The sequence below is a fragment of the Globicephala melas genome, chromosome 7, assembly GCF_963455315.2.
Source record: "Globicephala melas chromosome 7, mGloMel1.2, whole genome shotgun sequence".
In the NCBI taxonomy this organism is placed as follows: domain Eukaryota; kingdom Metazoa; phylum Chordata; class Mammalia; order Artiodactyla; family Delphinidae; genus Globicephala; species Globicephala melas.
Window position 1 is genome coordinate 78,358,753 of NC_083320.1, and position 18,768 is coordinate 78,377,520.

Sequence of the window (18,768 nt, forward strand, 5' to 3'; positions counted from 1 at the left end):
TAGAGACTGACCAGAGACACAAAATGGGATGTTCAAGCTTCAGTAAAGGCGAAGTAGCAATTGGATACCATAAATGCAGAGTTTTGGGCACAGAGCACCAAGCAAGTAACTGTTCACAGAACATACCATTCGGTAGACACATAGATTTCAACTAGAGGCTTGGGTTCCAGAGGTTCCCTCTCCCACCTCTGCACCTTCTTCCAGTGTCCCTTTTAACCCTGCTTATGGTGCTGTCATTACCTAATCCATAGAGTTGTGTGATTTTCCTCAGCAGCACTCAGCATCCTGGATATAAGAACAGCTGAAGTGTGTGCTTGACTTTTCCAGAGCTGGGAGTTTGTGAGCAGGTGTGATGTAAAGACAAGGGGATGGGAGTTGAGGGTGCTACTTAAGAGAATATCTTTAGTTGTAAATCATGGTGTGGAGACGAATGGAAGGGGATGGATGTAAAGCCAATAGTCTTGGAGAAGGAAGACTCAAAGGAATTGAAATCACTAGTAAAGCTGAAAGGGCCTGTAACATTTAAAAGGATAAATTACAGTACTCTAAAATGTAAGACTTCAAATAAAGTGGAAGACATAGCCTTTTCTAAAAAATGTCAACAAATGGAATGTGGGAAGTAGATTAATTTGCTATAGCTCTTGAGCATCCCTGTCTTTTATTTTGTCAGATTGCCTACAAAAAAGGTCACGCTGAACAGCAAACTCAATTCACATCTCTGCCGGATCCTCCAGATATAGAATTTGCCAAGAAAGTGACCAATCAAGTGAGCAAGGTAAGTAAATGGGGCTGGGACACTGTTTCCCTTGAAAACTCTGCTGAATAATCTCAGCCATCAGAGAAAGTAACTAAGGTAAACCTAAAAACGCAACACAAACACTAAGAGCATTTGTGTATATGACCGGAAAACTCTACGGCTAAAGAAACACATCCATTAACACCGTGGAACCATGTTAATAAATACTCAGCCAGCTTGATGACTCAGTGATTGATACATGGGAAAGTGTTTTGAGAACAGAACCCATGTCCTGATGTCCTTTGACATTTTGACTTATGAGAGGGATACTAACAGAGTAACCAAGTAACTGCAAATTTCCACAGAGGATCTGATTGTTTTAATTCAGTGCAGACCCTGTATAGTTTTATGCTCAGAGTCAGACTTGGAGAAAATAAGAGTGCATGAGTGATCTCTCAGATGTAGTTTGGTTAGACAGCCCTGGGAAGTGCACCTCATAATTTTTAAGGTCCTGGCAAACAGCTTACTCTGTCTGTATTTAGTCTGGTAAACTAGCTCTGAGGAATGCAGCCCTGACAGGGAATGCAGAGAAACAGATGTTCAACTGATGAATAGATCCATGCTAAATTCCCATTTTATTTGTTTTGGTTTTGTTTTTTGTTTTTTGCGGTACGTGGGCCTCTCACTGCTGTGGCCCCTTCTGTTGCGGAGCACGGGCTCCGGACGCGCAGGCTCAGCGGCCATGGCCCACGAGCCCAGCCGCTCCACGGCATGTGGGATTCTCCCGGACCGGGGCACGAACTCGTGTCCCCTGCATCGGCAGGCGGACTCTCAACCACTGTGCCACCAGGGAAGCCCCTAAATTCCCATTTTAATTTGGCCCAAATCAGGCCACTTTCTTCTGGGATACTGCTGCTTTTAAATACTTTCCTTTGCCCTCTGTGGAGTTGACTGTCAGTTTGGTCTTCTGCTTGAATTGTGATGGGACGTCATGATTTCTATCTTGTTTAAGTATTTTGGGGGAAATTATGTCTCCAGTAAAGGAGAAGGAAGAAGATTACAGATGATGAAGTCTATTCAGCAATATTTTTTAGTGTCTGACATTGCAGATTACCTACTGGTGTAACCAAGGGCTATTTGGATAAAAGATCTAAGTACAGTAAATTTTCACTGATAGGAATACCGTGAACCTGAAATTTTGCCCAGGCAGGGCTAAGCAGATACTAACTTTAGAACTAACTATTCACAAAGAGATGGCCTCCTGAAAGTGTTGCTACTGTAAATAAGATTGGAGAGAAGGACAATTAGAGAGAAGGATGGTTATTTATTTATTTTGGGGGGGGGGAGAAAAATAAAAAATGGCTTTCAAGTAGTCATTTAGAAAGAAAAATGAATCTATTTTTAATATTTGCAACATTCTTTTACCTCATTTGAGTATGCGGGGTGGGTACTTGAAAGTGATTTAAAAAAAAATCTATTTCAAACTCCTCTATAATCAGTCTCTCCACTAATTTAGGCTTGCCAGTTAGTCTAGAGCTGCACTCTTTTTTTTTTTAACATCTTTATTGGAGTATAATTGCTTTACAATGGTGTGTTAGTTTCTGCTTTATAACAAAGTGAATCAGCTATATGTATACATAAATCCCCATATCCCCTCTGTCTTGCGTCTCCCTCCCACCCTCCCTATCCCACCCCTCTAGGTGGTCACAAAGCACCGAGCTGATCTCCCTGTGCTATGCGGCTGCTTCCTACTAGCTAGCTATTTTATGTTTGGTAGTGTATATATGTCCATGCAACTCTCTCACTTTGTCCCAGCTTACCCTTCCCCTCCCCGTATCCTCAAGTGCATTCTCTAGTAGGTCTGCATCTTTATTCCCGTCTTGCCCCTAGGTTCTTACAATTTTCATTTTTTTCTTTTTCTTTTTTTTTAGATTCTATATATGTGTGTTAGCATACGGTATTTGCTTTTCTCTTTCTGACTTACTTCACTCTGTATGACCGTCTCTAGGTCCATCCACCTCACTACAAATAACTTAGTTTCTTTCCTTTTTATGGCTGAGTAATATTCCATTGTATATACGTGCCACATCTTCTTTATCCATTCATCTGTCGATGGACACTTAGGTTGTAGAGCTGCACTTTTAGTAGAGTAGCCACCAGACACATGTGACTATTGAGAACGTGAAATGTGAGGGTATGAACTGAGTCCTATATGTGTGAAATATACACTGGATCTTGGATCTTGGACACTTGGTATGACAAAAGGTAAAATAACTCATTAATTATTTTATATTATGTTGAAATGACAATATTTGGCATCTATTGGCTTAAGTAAAATATATTATTAAAATTAATTTCCCACCTGTTCCTTTTTTACATTTTAAAGTATGGCTACTAGAAAACTTAACATTACAGTGGTGGCTTGGATTATATGCCTATTGGGTTGCAGCAGTCTGCTGGATGCAGAGACAGCATTGGGTACTTTGAAAGCATTGCTACAACTGGGTTTGCTTTGTGGAATAACAATATGATCCAAGGAGAGGAGGGCTGTGGATGAAGGTCATTAGATTCAGCCATGGTGATAGTTATTCATCCCAGTCTCATCCAGATTTCCAACTTCTAAATGGCTGTTGTGCATCCAAAATAATAGTCAAATAATAATAGTCCCAAAATAATAGTCCCAATAATAATTGGGAAGAAGTGCTTGTGATGGGTAGCAGTCCATCCAACAACAAACCATCCAGTAAGAGAGGTGTAGGGCTGCCAGGGGTGACTTAGATGTGGAACTTGCTGCCTTTCTTTTGAAGTTTTCCTCACTCTTAAGCTGCTTTGACCCATGTTTCAGTATCATTTCCTTTCTCTCCAAAAACGTAAAATCTCCTTTATCTACTCCCTTTCGTGCTTTAATTTCGTAGCATTTCCTTGTCAGATTATGTCTCCCAGATCCATCCCTTTGTCTTACAGCCTCCAGTTCAGATTTTAACATAAGGAACACATATCTGTAATGATTATATTGCCGTTACATTCTGTTTACCATCCTTCCTTACTGTACCTTTCAGAATCAAGTCTCTCACCTTTGTCTTTGGCCAAAGCCATCAAGTACATGCCAGCACCTCCTCCTGGCTCAGCACGTTTCATAGAGATGGGTAGGCAGGCAGGGCTGTTCGTGTACACCGTGCCTACTACAACCAGCTGGGGTTGTTACAGGGGGGTCTGTAAGAAACAACTGGGAAGTCCCTTTAGCTTCTCTGTGCCTGCTTCTCTGCTTTCTTACAGACTCGTGATAGGAAAGATATAAGATTTCAGGTTGGAATTTCCAGTTGACACTAGGTCTGGACCTGAAAGGAGAAACTGGGATCTAGAATGTTAACCTTTTGAGAAGAAAGGATATAGGGTGTTAGAGAGAGGGCTGGGCTTCCTATGACTCAAATTCTCTGGCTTTGCATATCACCCACCCTTGGTACTTGTTCTTTAAAGGTGTAACAGAAAATGACTTTCTTTTTCTTTGGAGATTATGGTGGGGGTATAGGCAGGCAAACACTTTGAGACCCCCTGGTAATGTCTGTGGACACATTCTATTGAGCAAAGGAGGGGAAATTGCTCTAACCCAGCTCTGGCTCGGGCTCATGTCCCAAATTTGGGGTTAATTCGATTCCAAGAATATTCAAGCCAAGGTAGTCAATATATCATGGACTAGGTTCAGTTTAACATAGTTGAACATACATTTATGTGGTAACTTCTGCATACTGCATTTTGTGTTAGATCTGGAGGATTCAAAAATAAAAAGATATAATTCCTCTTTCCAAGGAGCTCACAGCCTAAGATTCAGGTGGTGTGGTGTTTGTGAGTTAATATGGGACAGCAGTTCAATTTTTTAATTACTTGTCAGTTCTCATTAAAATTTCTTTAAGTCTAAACCAGGAAGTCTTATTCATTGGCCTACATGCCAAATTTTGTTGTGGTGTTGCTTTCTGGATAACTAGGAGTTTTGGTAAAGCTCAGAAATTAATGGCAAAGTTCATCAGGCATGAAAATCTGGGGTTGAGTGGTTTTATTATAACTATGATTATAGAAGGAAGATGCATCCGACTCTCTCTTCCCTCAAACATCAGGGACCATCTGTGAGTTCTCAATGAACCAAGTCTCTAAACTCAGCAAAGCGGGGATTGATACCTCTATCCCCTGCACCCAACCTTCTTTTGGGTAAATTGACACTATACTGGGAGATTTGAAGACATCTGTTAAGTACCCAGGAAGGGCCTGGTCAAGATATTTTTAAAAGCCAACCACTACCACTTAATTAGCTGCCTTATTTGGCAATTCCCAGATTTTGCTTGTCTTATTTTCTTTCTTTCTTGTTTTTTTATCCTAGCAAAAATACAAGGAAGACTATGAAAATAAAATCAAAGGCAAATGGAGTGAGACACCTTGCTTTGAAGTTGCAACCGCCAGAATGAATACTAATAACATCAGCATGGTAAGTAGGAATGGATTGCCAGATGTCCTTGGGTTGAGAGGGTGACCCTTTCCTGTATGACTTCTAGCCACCTGCTGCTCCTGCAATGGTAGTGGAACATTTGAATCTGGGCACCTCTTCTTGGGGGTAAGACCTGTGTAGTGTTCCTATTTAGAAAGAAATTCCACAATCTTTCCCTCCTTTTGAGAAATGCTGTTTTTATTGGATTCCATTATTCTTGCCTCGGTTTTCATAGGAACAATATGGTTTCAAAGTGAGTACAGGTGAAAGGGGCCCTTTTAAGTTTATTCTGTGTCTGGGCACTCGCACGGTACATTTATGAAACTGATTAGTTTCTTCCTAGATTCCCCTCCCTGGAAAACATAAGTCCTCTTTTTCTCTTCGCTTAAGTTCTCTGCCTCTGGCCTTTGAGAGCTCCTTATTTGAAGTTGGCTTTCAGCCTATTATAATTCTCCCAAGTCTCTGTTAAGTTGCTAATGGTTTTTGTGATGGCACCACATTCTATAATTGTAATCTGACCTGCAGAAGCTAAGAGGAGCATGGCTTTGGGTAACATCTCCAAATGGCCTCTGTCCTCGCGTACAAAATATTTATGTAGTTTGTTCCCTCAGCAGTTCTCCAGCATGTTTAATGTCTTACAGAGGAAATACCAGGAAGACTTTGAGAATATGAAAGACCAGATCTACTTCATGCAGACTGAAACACCAGAGTACAAAGTGAATAAACAAGCTGGGGTGGCAACTAGCAAGGTATGGGGACATTCTCTCTTTTATCTTGATGGTCTCAGTGTGGGTGAATTTCTTACAACTCTTACTTTTGTATATAATGGGAAAAAAAGGTTCTTAGGGGAACAATAAGAAAAATACTTTGGGATTACAATAGGGCTACCAAATTTTTTTTTTAAATTGCCATGTAGGAGAATTCACAATACTCAATTACCATCTTCAGCATTTCTTAGACTAAAGGACGTTCTGATACCCAGAAGTAGAAAGGACAAAAGAATTTCTCAAGAAAAAGCAACTGGCAGCCTTATATGCATATAGACACTTCACACTTACAACTACCATCATTTTTCTATTTTCCTACTAACTGGTGAAAATATAGTCACAGACAAGATACTTGAATCCATGGATCTGCTCATATACTCTATAGAGTGACTTTGGTAAATAGTCTACTCCTAGGCATTCTAAAGCACCAGAAAGAGCAATAAGTTCAAAGCCAATCAGACTTGATTTTAACCCTGGTGCTGGCTCTGCTGGAGCAGTGAAAGCAGAAAAATCACACCACTTAGGAGGCTATTTCAGTATCCAGGTGCAAGACAGTGATATTTTGGACCAGGAGGGTAGCACAGAAAGTGATGAGAAGTATTTTGAAAGTAAAGCTGACCTGATTTGCTGATGGCTTGGATGTGGGTTATGAGAGAAAAGTTTTGGTCTAAGCAACTAGGTGGATGGGGTTTCCCTTTGTCAAGATACGGAAGATGGTGGAAGGAGTAGGTAATTTCTTTTTAGAGGGGAGACCTGAGCTCTTCAGATATGTAAAATTTGAGATGCCTTTGAGACACCTAAGAGGAAATGTCAAGTGGGCATTTGATTACATGAGTCTGAAGTTGCAGGAGAGATATCTGGGAAGGCTGTATAAATTTGGGCATCAGTAGCATATGGACTGTATTTAATGTCATAAGACTGGAGGTCATCAAGGGAGGAAGTGTAGACAGAAAACTCTAAGGACTGAACTCTGGAGTGCTTCCATGTGAAGACATCAGTGAGATGGGATTGGAGCAAAATTAGGAGAAAGTGATGTCTTGGGAAGCAGGTGAAGAACGAAGGGAGTGAGCAACTGTGTCAAATGTTTCTCAAGTAGATTTATCAATGTATGGTCTCTGGTGAACTTAATAAGAGAAATTTGGTTGAATCTGCTTAGAGAGGGTTCGTGAGTGAATGAAAGAGAAATAGAATTTGAGTGTACTCCACTCTTCCAAAGTATTTTCCTGAAAAGAAAAGAAGAAAAAGGGGTAGTAGCTGATGGATAAGTAGGTGAAGAGGGGATTTTTTTAGGTAGGAGACAAAAATACCATGTTTCTATGCTGATAGAAAAAAAATCCAGTGTAGTGGGAAAATGTGATGATGTTGAGGGCCGGGGGAAGAAAGTGGCTGTAGTGTTGTCCTAGAATAGGGGAAAGGGGAAGGGACCTGGCACTTAAGAGGAGGGGATGGCTTCCCCAGAAACAGGAGAGGAGGTTGCGAATCCAAGATGCAGATAGGCGGATAGTAGGGTTTGTGAAATTTCCTTTCTGGTTTCCATTGTTCAAGGAAATAGATAATTCTATAAGATAGAGAGGTTATCTATATCCTCTACTCCTGTAGAACACCCCCTGCGAGTCCCCTGTTTGGGCTCTAGGGGGTGGTGCATCTGTGTTTCAGAGTGTATCTCCTGCCTTTGGATACCAAGATGATTGTATTTGTTTCTGAGGTTCTTAAATGTTGGCAGATTATCTAGGATTCCCTCAACTTGTCTATATTCTCGCATTACATTGCTTGAACAAATGGCTGGCACTGGAGATCATGGTCAAGATTAAGACCAGTTTCTTGTTTTCTTTCCTTTGGACATGCGCCTGAAGGGGGCTTTTGTGCCCTCGCTTAAAGCTTCTGTCATAGCTGGAATTGAAGGTGCAAAGCCAGGGGGGTGCAGAAGGAGATGAGGTTGCCAGCATTCATCTAGCCCCAGCCCCTTCCTCTTCCTCCTGTGTGTACATTAAATACACATGTGCTCACACACATAGTCACGGATGAGGCATGAAGCTTCTAGCTTTTTTCTTTAAAAATGTGTTGGCACATAGGCAGGTGGAGGTTAAGAGATGAATGAGGGTTCTGGAGCAGCAGGTATCTGGGGCATGATGTACTGTCGTTATTATGATGTGCATCTTTCTTTTATTATTTCTCTCCCCCTGCCCCCCGCCTTCCCTCCCTGTCTCTCTGAGGTCAGGGACCATGTGTTACTCTTTCTTTTATCTGTCCCAGGGCCGGGAACGTAATCAATGCCCTATGGATGTTTTTGAATGAATAAATGAATGAGAAGAAAAGATATCCTGAAAATGTATGCAGTTTCCCTGCTGCTGTCATAAGTTACTATGAATATTTTGTTTATGAAATGTCAAGCTGCCATTTTTCTAAAGAGAAAATCGATTTGTGGAGCTATGTCATAATATCTGTAATAGAGACGAGAGCAAAAATAACCTGGAGAGTTACTTTATCACTTTATTTCACTCCTACAGGTAAAATACAAAGAAGACTATGAAAAGAATAAAGGAAAAGCAGATTATAATGTACTTCCTGCTTCAGAAAACCCACTGCTTAGGCAGCTGAAGGCGGCAGGAGTTGCCCTAAGCGATGTAAGTATATTCTTGTCAAAAGTGTGTTTTTAACCTTAGCAGCAAGAGAGATGAAACTTCTCTCCTTCTATAATGAATAAATGCAAATAGAACTTTACAAATACTTTAAGGTTATGGTGTAACAGTTTCCCTGGAGCTGTCTAACCACAGGAAGGCATTAGTGCCTCTGAGTATGATGTGTGTCAATTTGGGGAGCCTGTGGACTTAGTTCAGCGGGCAGGGAAATCCTCATTTGCTTATAAGCTCCAGGAGCCTATGCCTTTGTGTGGGCAAAGAGTACATTGTAGGAGTTACGTTGTGATTCTGACAGAGGCAGAAGGAGACTTTGAAAGGGGAGGAGAGAAAGATGAAGCCACTTAGTGCCCTACCCTTGTGCTCTTCAAGCCTGCTGCTAGGAGAAGAAGGAAGAGGTCCTGTGTTTCACAACTTCTCTCCCCAAACTCTGCCATTTTCTACTCAGGTCTTGGCCCCAGAAACCATCATCTGCAGATAGCAGAACTTAAAAGATGGCTCCCTAAGTCTTCAGAGCAATTTCTACTTGTGGAATATTAAGAGCTTGTCTAATCCATTAGGTTTCAAATAGATTAGATAAGTGAGAACTGGGCCTGTCATTAAAAGACTAACAGCCCAAGACCACTTTGATTATATATCAATATATAAAGAGACTGAACATAAGATCAGTTGAGTTTTTCCCTTTCGGTTAGGCAGTATTAAGTTTTCCAGTATTTGAGGATTATATGTAGCTCTCTGTGTGAGTTAGTTGTCTTTTCTTTGTGCCTTGAATTAAGTCAGCACCACAGAAATGTGTACATGTGACTGAGGAGTGGGACGAGTGGAGTGGCAGGTGAGAGGATTTAAATGGATCTGTTCAAATAGCTCTACTGGGAAATCAATGCAAAGCACATCGCCTGCTTCCTAAATGAAGGTCATCTTTATCAAATGTATAAAAACTGAAGTTCAAATCCATTTTGTTGAAAAAGACAGCAATATAAAAATATTGAAAATGAATAGCACTATTTACAATTTCAAAACCAAACATGAAAAAATCATGTTGTGCCCTGTAAAATCCAGTAACTTTTAGAGCTAAAGATAAATCCTAGCAGAGAAGAGGAGTTAGTAGACTCTTGTATATACCTTATTTTTAAGGTGTCCTGTCTGCTCGTATGATAAGGGATTTTTTTCCTTGGTGGAAAGAGGAAGAGTGCATATTTCTCTGTGTGCTAGACTTTTTCCATGAAGGTTTGTTTTAAAAAAATGAAAAATTTGCTGTTGCTCAGAGTATTCCTGTTTACTGGGGCATCACTAGTGAGGGAAGAGTATTGAGTTGGGAGGTCTAAAAGGCTGCAATTCAGATACGCAAGAACCTCTACAACTAAGGTCTTGGTCTGAGGCAGTATAGTGGTTTCTTAATTTTTTGGAGAATATTAAAAACTTAGGCTTTACAATAATTGCTAATAGAAAAGGTTTATCATTTATGACACTCCAATGTTTGATTGTCAGTTTTTAGACAGTTGACAGGTAGTATATTTTTTCTTCTTCCTTTGTTTAGTGTTGGAAAATACAAGTGTAATAATCAGGGTGGGAGTGACAGAAATCTACTGTAACTGATTTTTTTTTCTTTGACAGAAACTGTACAAGGAAAACTATGAAAAAACAAAGGCAAAGAGCATAAATTACTGTGAGACCCCCAAATTTAAGCTTGATACAGTTCTGCAGAACTTCAGTAGTGATGTAAGCCACCCCATGGTCATTTCCTCTGTTAAATCGAAGACCCATCACTTTGCCAATAAACAAATGAAATATGTTTTGTCTTTCAGACTAAATATAAAGATTCCTACTTAAAGAATATTTTGGGACATTATGTAGGCAGCTTCGAGGATCCATATCATACACACTGCATGAAAGTCTCAGCTCAGAACAGTGATGTAAGTTCTAAGGCAATTGTTTGACTTCCCAAATAACACATTTTTAGGGCATGAATACACTGGTTGCATCCTTATGTCTGATTTCTTTTCCTCATAGAAAAACTACAAAGCAGAATATGAAGAGGACAGAGGCAAAGGCTTCTTCCCCCAGACCATAACTCAAGAATATGTAGCAATTAAGAAACTAGATAAGTGTAAAGATGTAAGTCTGTAGTATAAACTGTGAATGTTACCACCCTCCACAGTATCTAGTGATCAAGATGTGTTTAATATTTTGACACTTTTGCAAACAAATGCAAGCAAGGAGTCTGTAAGAAACACAATTTATTTTTCCCTGTTGTCACCCACATGTCTCAAGCGCTAATTCTAGCTCATTTTCCCAAAGAAAAGTAATCAGGAACCTGTAGATATGGGAAAGTTTCCTATATAGATGTAAGAGCATCTCTCAAAGAAACTGCAGTCTAATTAGAAAAAATGCGTTTTGCTTACTGAAAGTTTCTTTTCTTTTGGGGGATGGGGTTCTGCTTGCTTGGCCTATAGGCCAACTCGGATTTGACAAGTGATACTACTAAACGTGATTCTCTTTCCCCCACAGCACACCTACAAAGTCCACCCGGATAAGACAAAATTCACTCAGGTCACCGACTCTCCTGTTCTGGTGCAAGCCCAAGTCAATTCCAAACAGCTGAGTGATGTAAGTTCCCCTAAATATCCAAGAAATCCAGTTATGAGGGGTAGCTTATCATAACTCTATACGTGAAATCCAGTGACTTGTCACATTTATAAAAAAGGCTACGTAACTTTTAACAAGTTTAACTTGTATATATTTGTAATCACCTAAAATACTTTCCTATTTAGTTACCTTACATCTTCTTGGGTGGATAACAATTATAGTAAAAGAGCTCTGCAAGGGAAACTAACGTAGCTTAATGCACTGGAAAGAACATGAGTTTCCGAGTCAGAGAGAACTGGATTCAAATTCCAGCTCTGTCATTTATGACCTGGGGCCTAGGAAAGTTGTTTAACCTCTCCATACCTCATAGTTCCCTTTGATAATTTGTGGTGGTTTTGAAGATTGTGAAAGAAGATACACGCATAGTACACATCCTGGCCCAGAGCGGGTATTCAGTACATGGGATTTCTCTGTCTCTCAAATAAGTTTTTAGGAAATGGAGTCTTTGAGATACATTTTATCATATAAATTTTCAGTGTGAATTTCCAAACTTGTGTTGAAATAAAAAAATGAAAAATAAAAGTAACCTCAGTAGATTATGGCCAGAAATGAAGGCTTCAGTTAGAGTATCCACAAACCATAATGCATGTGAGGGGACATAACCAGATTTGTTAGAAAAGATTTTCCAGTGATTGAGCGTTGACAGCAGAAAGGAAGAAAGGCTGTCACTCTCAGAACCTACAGGACCAATTGTGATATATAAAGAGGGGAGCTCCCACGTATGGAAGTGCCACCTCTTTCCATTAGGGCCCTACCATGGTGACAGATATGATAACAGCTGTCAACTATCCTCCACGCAGTGTCAGTAAGGCAGAGTGGCCCACCCTAGATCTGGATTTCTCTTTTTCTTTTTTTTTTTAACATCTTTATTGGGGTATAATTGCTTTACAATGGTGTGTTAGTTTCTGCTTTATAACAAAGTGAATCAGTTATACATATACATATGTTCCCATATCTCTTCCCTCTTGCGTCTCCCTCCCACCCTCCCTATCCCACCCCTCCAGGTGGATTTCTCTTTTGATCGTAACGACTCTGTCAGTTGTTATTTAACAAAATGTATTTTACATTTTATCTCATGAAATGTACCACCCAATATTTTTTTTTCTTTTGTATTTTGGAACAATCTTCTTCTGAATTGAGAACTAAATGGCTCATTTTCTCTTTCTCTCTTGCTCTCAGCTAAATTACAAAGCAAAACATGAAAACGAAAAGTTCAAGTGCCATATACCTCCAGATACTCCTGCCTTTATCCAGCACAAAGTCAACGCCTATAACCTGAGTGATGTGAGTTCCTCGTGCACTATGCCATGTGTTATACTGACAACTATGCTTTTATTTTTGAATTGCCTCATTGAATAAATATTTCAATGTTAAAGATGGGAATAACAGTTAACATTTGTATTGTGTCCCTATGCCTCTGCCAGGGTAACTTTAAACTCACCTTATAAAATGTGTGTAGCAATCTTATAAGTAGCTTCATACAATGAGACAATCTTAATATATTTTAACCAAACCTCAAAATACCACCGTTCATGTATGTTTAATTGCAAATCTTAATGTAAGCTCTTTTAGCCATATATCCTTTTATACTATACTATAATTTTCTTTCAGGACCTCATATTTTAAGATACAGTTTCATTTTGTTTACTTCCCAGGTATATAAAGTCCCTTATTTCACACAAATGATACTTATTTCTACATGTAAGAGAACTTGCACTAACAAAGATATAGGGTATTCAAAAGGCATAAGGCCAGGTATCCATTGCTATCTTTCATTTCCAAACTTAATTTTATAGAAAAGTCAAATTACCCTTGAGGGTTTCAATTTCTTCAACAATTCTTTAAATAAGTACTAAAATTATCCAGCATCAATGAGTATTGCAATGATTCGTGAAATAACCTTTTCAGAGGACTTTGAGATCAAATAAAAATGGTGCCTTTATATAATACAAAGTAAGTTAACTATAGAATATTTGTGCCACTCTATAAAATATTCAGTGTTAGGAATCAAATATTAGTATGATAACTAGAATGAAGTTAATATAATACAATATTCTCATGGAGAGTAGAGAAACTTAATCTTAGAGAATTGGAAGATTCATCTTGAGGAGAATTATCTAAAATACGCACAATTTCTTAAACAAAGAAAATGGTCTTTTTATATTAAGACAAGGTATTGGGTTACCCTCTAGTCTTTAAAGTGTGATAACATGCATATTACTTTTGCGCATTCCTCTGCTGAAATTTTTCTGTCCAGAATGCTTATAAGTATGACTGGGAGAAGACCAAAGCTAAGAAGTTTGACATTAAGGTGGATGCCATTCCCCTGCTGGCAGCCAAAGCCAATACCAGGAACTCTAGCGATGTGAGTATGGCCTGGGCACCTGGACGGGGGGGGCCTCAGCGATCTTCCTGAAGAGTGAAATCTGGCACGTGTGATGTCTTTGCAGGTGATGTACAAGAAAGACTATGAGAAAAGCAAAGGAAAGATGATTGGAGCCCTCAGCATTAACGATGATCCCAAGATGCTGCACTCTTTGAAGACGGCCAAAAACCAGAGTGATGTGAGTGCTTTTGTGAATCTGTCTTGTTTTCAAGATTGTGTCCCAGTCAACATGCCCAAGGGTAATGGTGTAAAAAGATTCCATATCCATGGGCTCTCTCAGGTTCACAACAATGAACTGCTGAGGACAACTTTAGAAGTACAATGATTCCCCAGACTCTTGTACCTCTCATGTTTGAGGAGAGAAATTAATGATTTGTACTTGATCTTCATTTCACTTTGAAAAAACCTGTATTCATATTTAGTAGAATATTGATTGTAATTCTCAACACCTTTTGGAAAACATTAAGATGTTTTCATATTTTCTAATTGAAAAGTAACTTAAAATTGTGGTTTAAAAAGTGACTTTATTTTGGAAGAAAATCATGAGTCAGAGATAAAAATCTTAGTATAGCTAACATTGCTCTTTACTGACTTTAGTAATTAGTATTGGCCTAGGTCTAAGATTCCATTAATTATAGGCCCCGTTGAGAATCTGATAAAAGATCTGGTCCATCTCTTTAGGGAAATGGAGTTTTTTTCACATCTTTTGCCTGACTTTCATAGAGAATTCATGGATTCCCTAAGGATTGCCTTTAGGATATCTATCATCTTCCAGTTAAAATTCTTACCATAGAGAGGCAAACATATACTATTGAAAATTGCAATATACACTGTGTTTTAAAATGTTTGGAGAATCCCTTAAAAGTGGTAAGAATGTTCAACATAGCTTGCAAATATTAGCTTTTCATGGTGAAAGAGAAGGGTGTTTGTATCATTTAGTTTCATTTTAACCACGTGTTCATATTGTGAGCTATTAAACCTTCTTTAAATCATTTCACATTTACTATATAGTCATACAGCACTTTAAACGTCTTATTCAGTTATTTTCTCTAGTAAATTCACACTGAATTAGATACAGTGTGATTATATACAGTCAGTATACAGTGCTCACATACATAATACTATCTTCTTCACCAGTTCCTTATTTTGTCTCAACTCAAGAAAGTTATGGCTCCCATTGACAGCACGTGTATATTTATCTTTGGTTTTTACCCTACCACAGAACCCATTAGAACACTAAGTTATTAAGTGCATAATAAGTGTTCAATAACTACTTGTTAATTGATTCATGTTGGCAACCAAAAGAGGTAGTCAATGATGAGTCATTCTCAAATAATATTCAGGCTAAAATCTAAGCTGCAGATACAGAGCACACATTGCTTTTAAAAAGAGTCTTTTAAAGCCATTTGGGACTAAACAACACGCCACTAAAATAACAGTGAGTCAGGCTTCCCTGGTGACACAGTGGTTGAGGGTCCGCCTGCCAATGCAGGGGACACGGGTTCATGACCCGGTCCGGGAGGATCCCACATGCCGCGGAGTGTCTAGGCCCGTGAGCCATGGCTGCTGAGCCTGCGCATCTGGAGCCTATGCTCTGCAATGGGAGAGGCCACAACAGTGAGAAGCCTGCATACTGCAAAAAACAAACAAACAAACAAACAAAAAAAAACCAGTGAGTCAATGAAGGAATCAAAGAGGAAATCAGAAAATACCTCAAGACAAATGAAAATGGAAACAACACTCCAAAATCTATGGAATACAGCAAAAGAAGTTTGAAGAGGGAAGTTTATAGCGATATAGGCCTTCCTCAAGAGCAAGACAAATCTCAAATAAATAACCCAATCTACCACCTAAAGGAATTGGAAAAAGAAGAACAAACAAAACCCAAAGTCAGCAGAAGGAAGAAAATCATAAAGAGAGGAAATAAATAAAATGAAAATTTAATAAAACAATAGAAAAGATCAATGAAACCAAGAGTTGTTATTTTGAAAAGAGAAAAAAACTGATAAAGCCAAGATCACCAAGAAGAAAAGAGAGGACCCAAATAAATAAAATAAGAAATGAAAGGGACAAATAACAACCAATACCACAGAGATACAAAAATTATAATACTATGAACAGTTATAAGCCAACAAATTGGACAACCTAGAAGAAATGGACAAATTTCTAGAAACATACAACTTGCCAAAACTGAATCAAGAAGAAACAGATATTTGAACAGACCAGTCACTAGTAGTGAAATTGAATTTGCATTAAAAAAAAAATGCAAGCAAACAAAAATCTAGGACCAGACGGCTTCACAGGTGAATTCTACCAAACATATAAAAAAGAACTAATACCTATCCTTCTCAAACTATTCCAAAAAATTGAAGAAGATGGAACACTCCCAAGTTCATTCTGTGAGGCCACAATTACCCTAATATCAAAACCAGAAGAAGATACTAGAAAAAAATTACAGACCAATATCTTTAAGTATAGATGCAAAACTCCTCAACAAAATATTAGCAAACTGAATCCAACAGTATATAAAAAGTATCATATACCATAATTGAGTTGGATTTATTCCAGGGAGGCAGGATGGTTCAATATTTGCAAATCAATCAATGTGATTCACCACATTAACGAAAGGAAGGATAAAGATCACATGACCATCTCAACAGATGTAGAAAAAGCATTTGACAAAATTCAATATCCATTCATGATAAAAACTCATCAAAGTGGGTATAGAGGGAACATATCTCAACAAATAAAAGCCATTTATGACAAACCCACAGCTAACATCACACTCAGTGATGAAAAGCTGAAAACCTTCCCTCTAAATTCAGGAACAAGCAAGGATGCCCACTCTTTCCACGTCTATTTAACATAGTATTGGGAGTCCTGGCCACAGCCATCAGAAAAAATAAATTAATTAAAAAAATAATAAAAAGCATCCATATTGGAAGGGAAGAAGTAAAATTGTCACTATTTGTAGATGACATGATACTTTATATAGAAAACCCTAAAGTCTGCACCCAAAAACAATCAGAACTAATAAATGAATTTAGTAAAGTTTAAGGATACAAGATTAATATACAGAAATCTGTTGCTTTTCTATACACTAATAATGAACTATCAGAAAGTAAAAAAAAAGCCACATTTAAAATTGCATCAAAAAGAATAGGAATAAATTTTTTTTAATTCAAACAGAAAGTCACAAAAATTATAATCATCCTCATCAGTTCACTCAGTCACATGTAATTAATTTTTTTTCATCTTGATCTTTTGTTAGCACTTTTATGAATACATCAGTTTTCCATTAGAGTTCTGAAAATTCTTATTCATTCAGTTCAGCAGTGTAGTCAGTTACCAGAAACCTGGACTTGTCAGAGTCTTTTCCATGAATTCCTTGAAGATGAAATCCTTTTATAGGAACATTTTTGCAAAAGCATCAGAGTACACCCAGAACTGTCTGTAAATGACAAAAGACTTAAAAATGACCATGGTTAAAGATTTGATGAAAGTTCATAATAATGGAGTTAACAAGGATATTTAGTTATTTCTGAGTTATACATTTTAAAGTAATAACTAGAATTATGACTTATAACATTATACCAGAGCATATAAGATTTTTAGAAATTTCATGTAATGTCTGAAACATTTATATTAACATATTTCCATACAAATAACCCAAAGAAAGTTTAGTATTAGTTGTTTTTTGTTTGTTTGTTTGTTTATACTGCAGGTTCTTATTAGTCATCAATTTTATACACATCAGTGTATACATGTCAATCACAATCGCCCAATTCAGCACACCACCATCCCCACTCCACCATGGTTTTCCCCCCTTGGTGTCCATACATTTGTTCTCTACATCTGTGTCTCAACTTCTGCCCTGCAAACCGGTTCATCTGTACCATTTTTCTAGGTTCCACATACATGAATTAATACACGATATTTGTTTTTCTCTTTCTGACTTACTTCACTCTGTATGATAGTCTCTAGATCCATCCACATCTCAACAAATGACTCAATTTTGTTCCTTTTTATGGCTGAGTAATATTCCTTTGTATATATGTACCACATCTTTATCCATTCATCTGTCGATGGGCATTTAGTTTGCTTCCATGACCTGGCTATTGTAAATAGTGCTGCAGTGAACATTGGGGTGTATGTGTCTTTTTGAATTAGGTTTTCTCTGGGTACATGCCCAGTAGTGAGATTGATGGATCATATGGTAATTCTATTTTTAGTTTTTAAGGAACCTCTGTACTGTTCTCCATAGTGGCTGTATCAATTTACATTCCCACCAACAGCGCAAGAGGGTTCCCTTTTCTCCACACCCTCTCCGGCATTTGTTGTTTGTACATTTTCTGATGATGCCCATTCTAACTGCTGTGAGGTGATACCTCATTGTAGTTTTGATTTGCATTTCTCTAATAATTAGTGATGTTGAGCAGCTTTTCATGTGCTTCTTGGCCATCTGTATGTCTTCTTTGGAGAAATGTCTATTTAGGTCTTCTGCCCATTTTTGGATTGGGTTGTTTGTTTCTTTAATATTGAGCTGCATGAGCTGTTTATATATTTTGGAGATTAATCCTTTGTTGATTCGTTTGCAAATATTTTCTCCCATTCTGAGGGTTGTCTTTTCATCTTGTTTATGGTTTCCTTTGCTTTGCAAAAGCTTTGGAGTTTCATTAGATCCCATTTGTTTATTTTTGTTTTTATTTCCATTACTCTAGGAGGTGGATCAAAAAAGATCTTGCTGTGATTTATGTCAAAGAGTGTTCTTCCTATGTTTTCCTCTAAGAGTTTTATAGTGTCCAGTCTTACATTTAGGTCTCAAATCCATTTTGAGTTCATTTTTGTGTATGGTGTTAGGGAGTGTTCTAATTTCATTCTTTTACATGTAGCTGTCCAGTTTTCCCAGCACCACTTATTGAAGAGACTGTCTTTTCTCCATTGTATATCTTTGCCTCCTTTGTCATAGATTAGTTGACCATAGGTGCGTGGGTTTATCTCTGGGGTTTCTATCTTGTTCCATTGATCTATGTTTCTGCTTTTGTGCCAGTACCATATTGCCTTGATTACTGTAGCTTTGTGGTATAGTCTGAAGTCAGGGAGTCTGATTCCTCCAGCTC

General features: G+C 38.2%; 1 protein-coding gene across 1 annotated transcript in view; it reads left to right on the plus strand.

Moving 5' to 3' along the window:
* Positions 1-18,768, plus strand: part of NEB (nebulin) — a 225,010-nt gene that overhangs the window by 14,212 nt on the left and 192,030 nt on the right. The window contains exons 8-18 of the mRNA XM_060302454.1: positions 671-775; positions 5,109-5,213; positions 5,855-5,962; positions 8,488-8,604; positions 10,231-10,335; positions 10,422-10,529; positions 10,627-10,731; positions 11,125-11,223; positions 12,442-12,546; positions 13,520-13,627; positions 13,713-13,826. Of these exons, the coding sequence (XP_060158437.1) occupies positions 671-775; positions 5,109-5,213; positions 5,855-5,962; positions 8,488-8,604; positions 10,231-10,335; positions 10,422-10,529; positions 10,627-10,731; positions 11,125-11,223; positions 12,442-12,546; positions 13,520-13,627; positions 13,713-13,826 (1,179 nt within the window). The remainder of the gene's footprint in view (positions 1-670; positions 776-5,108; positions 5,214-5,854; positions 5,963-8,487; positions 8,605-10,230; positions 10,336-10,421; positions 10,530-10,626; positions 10,732-11,124; positions 11,224-12,441; positions 12,547-13,519; positions 13,628-13,712; positions 13,827-18,768) is intronic.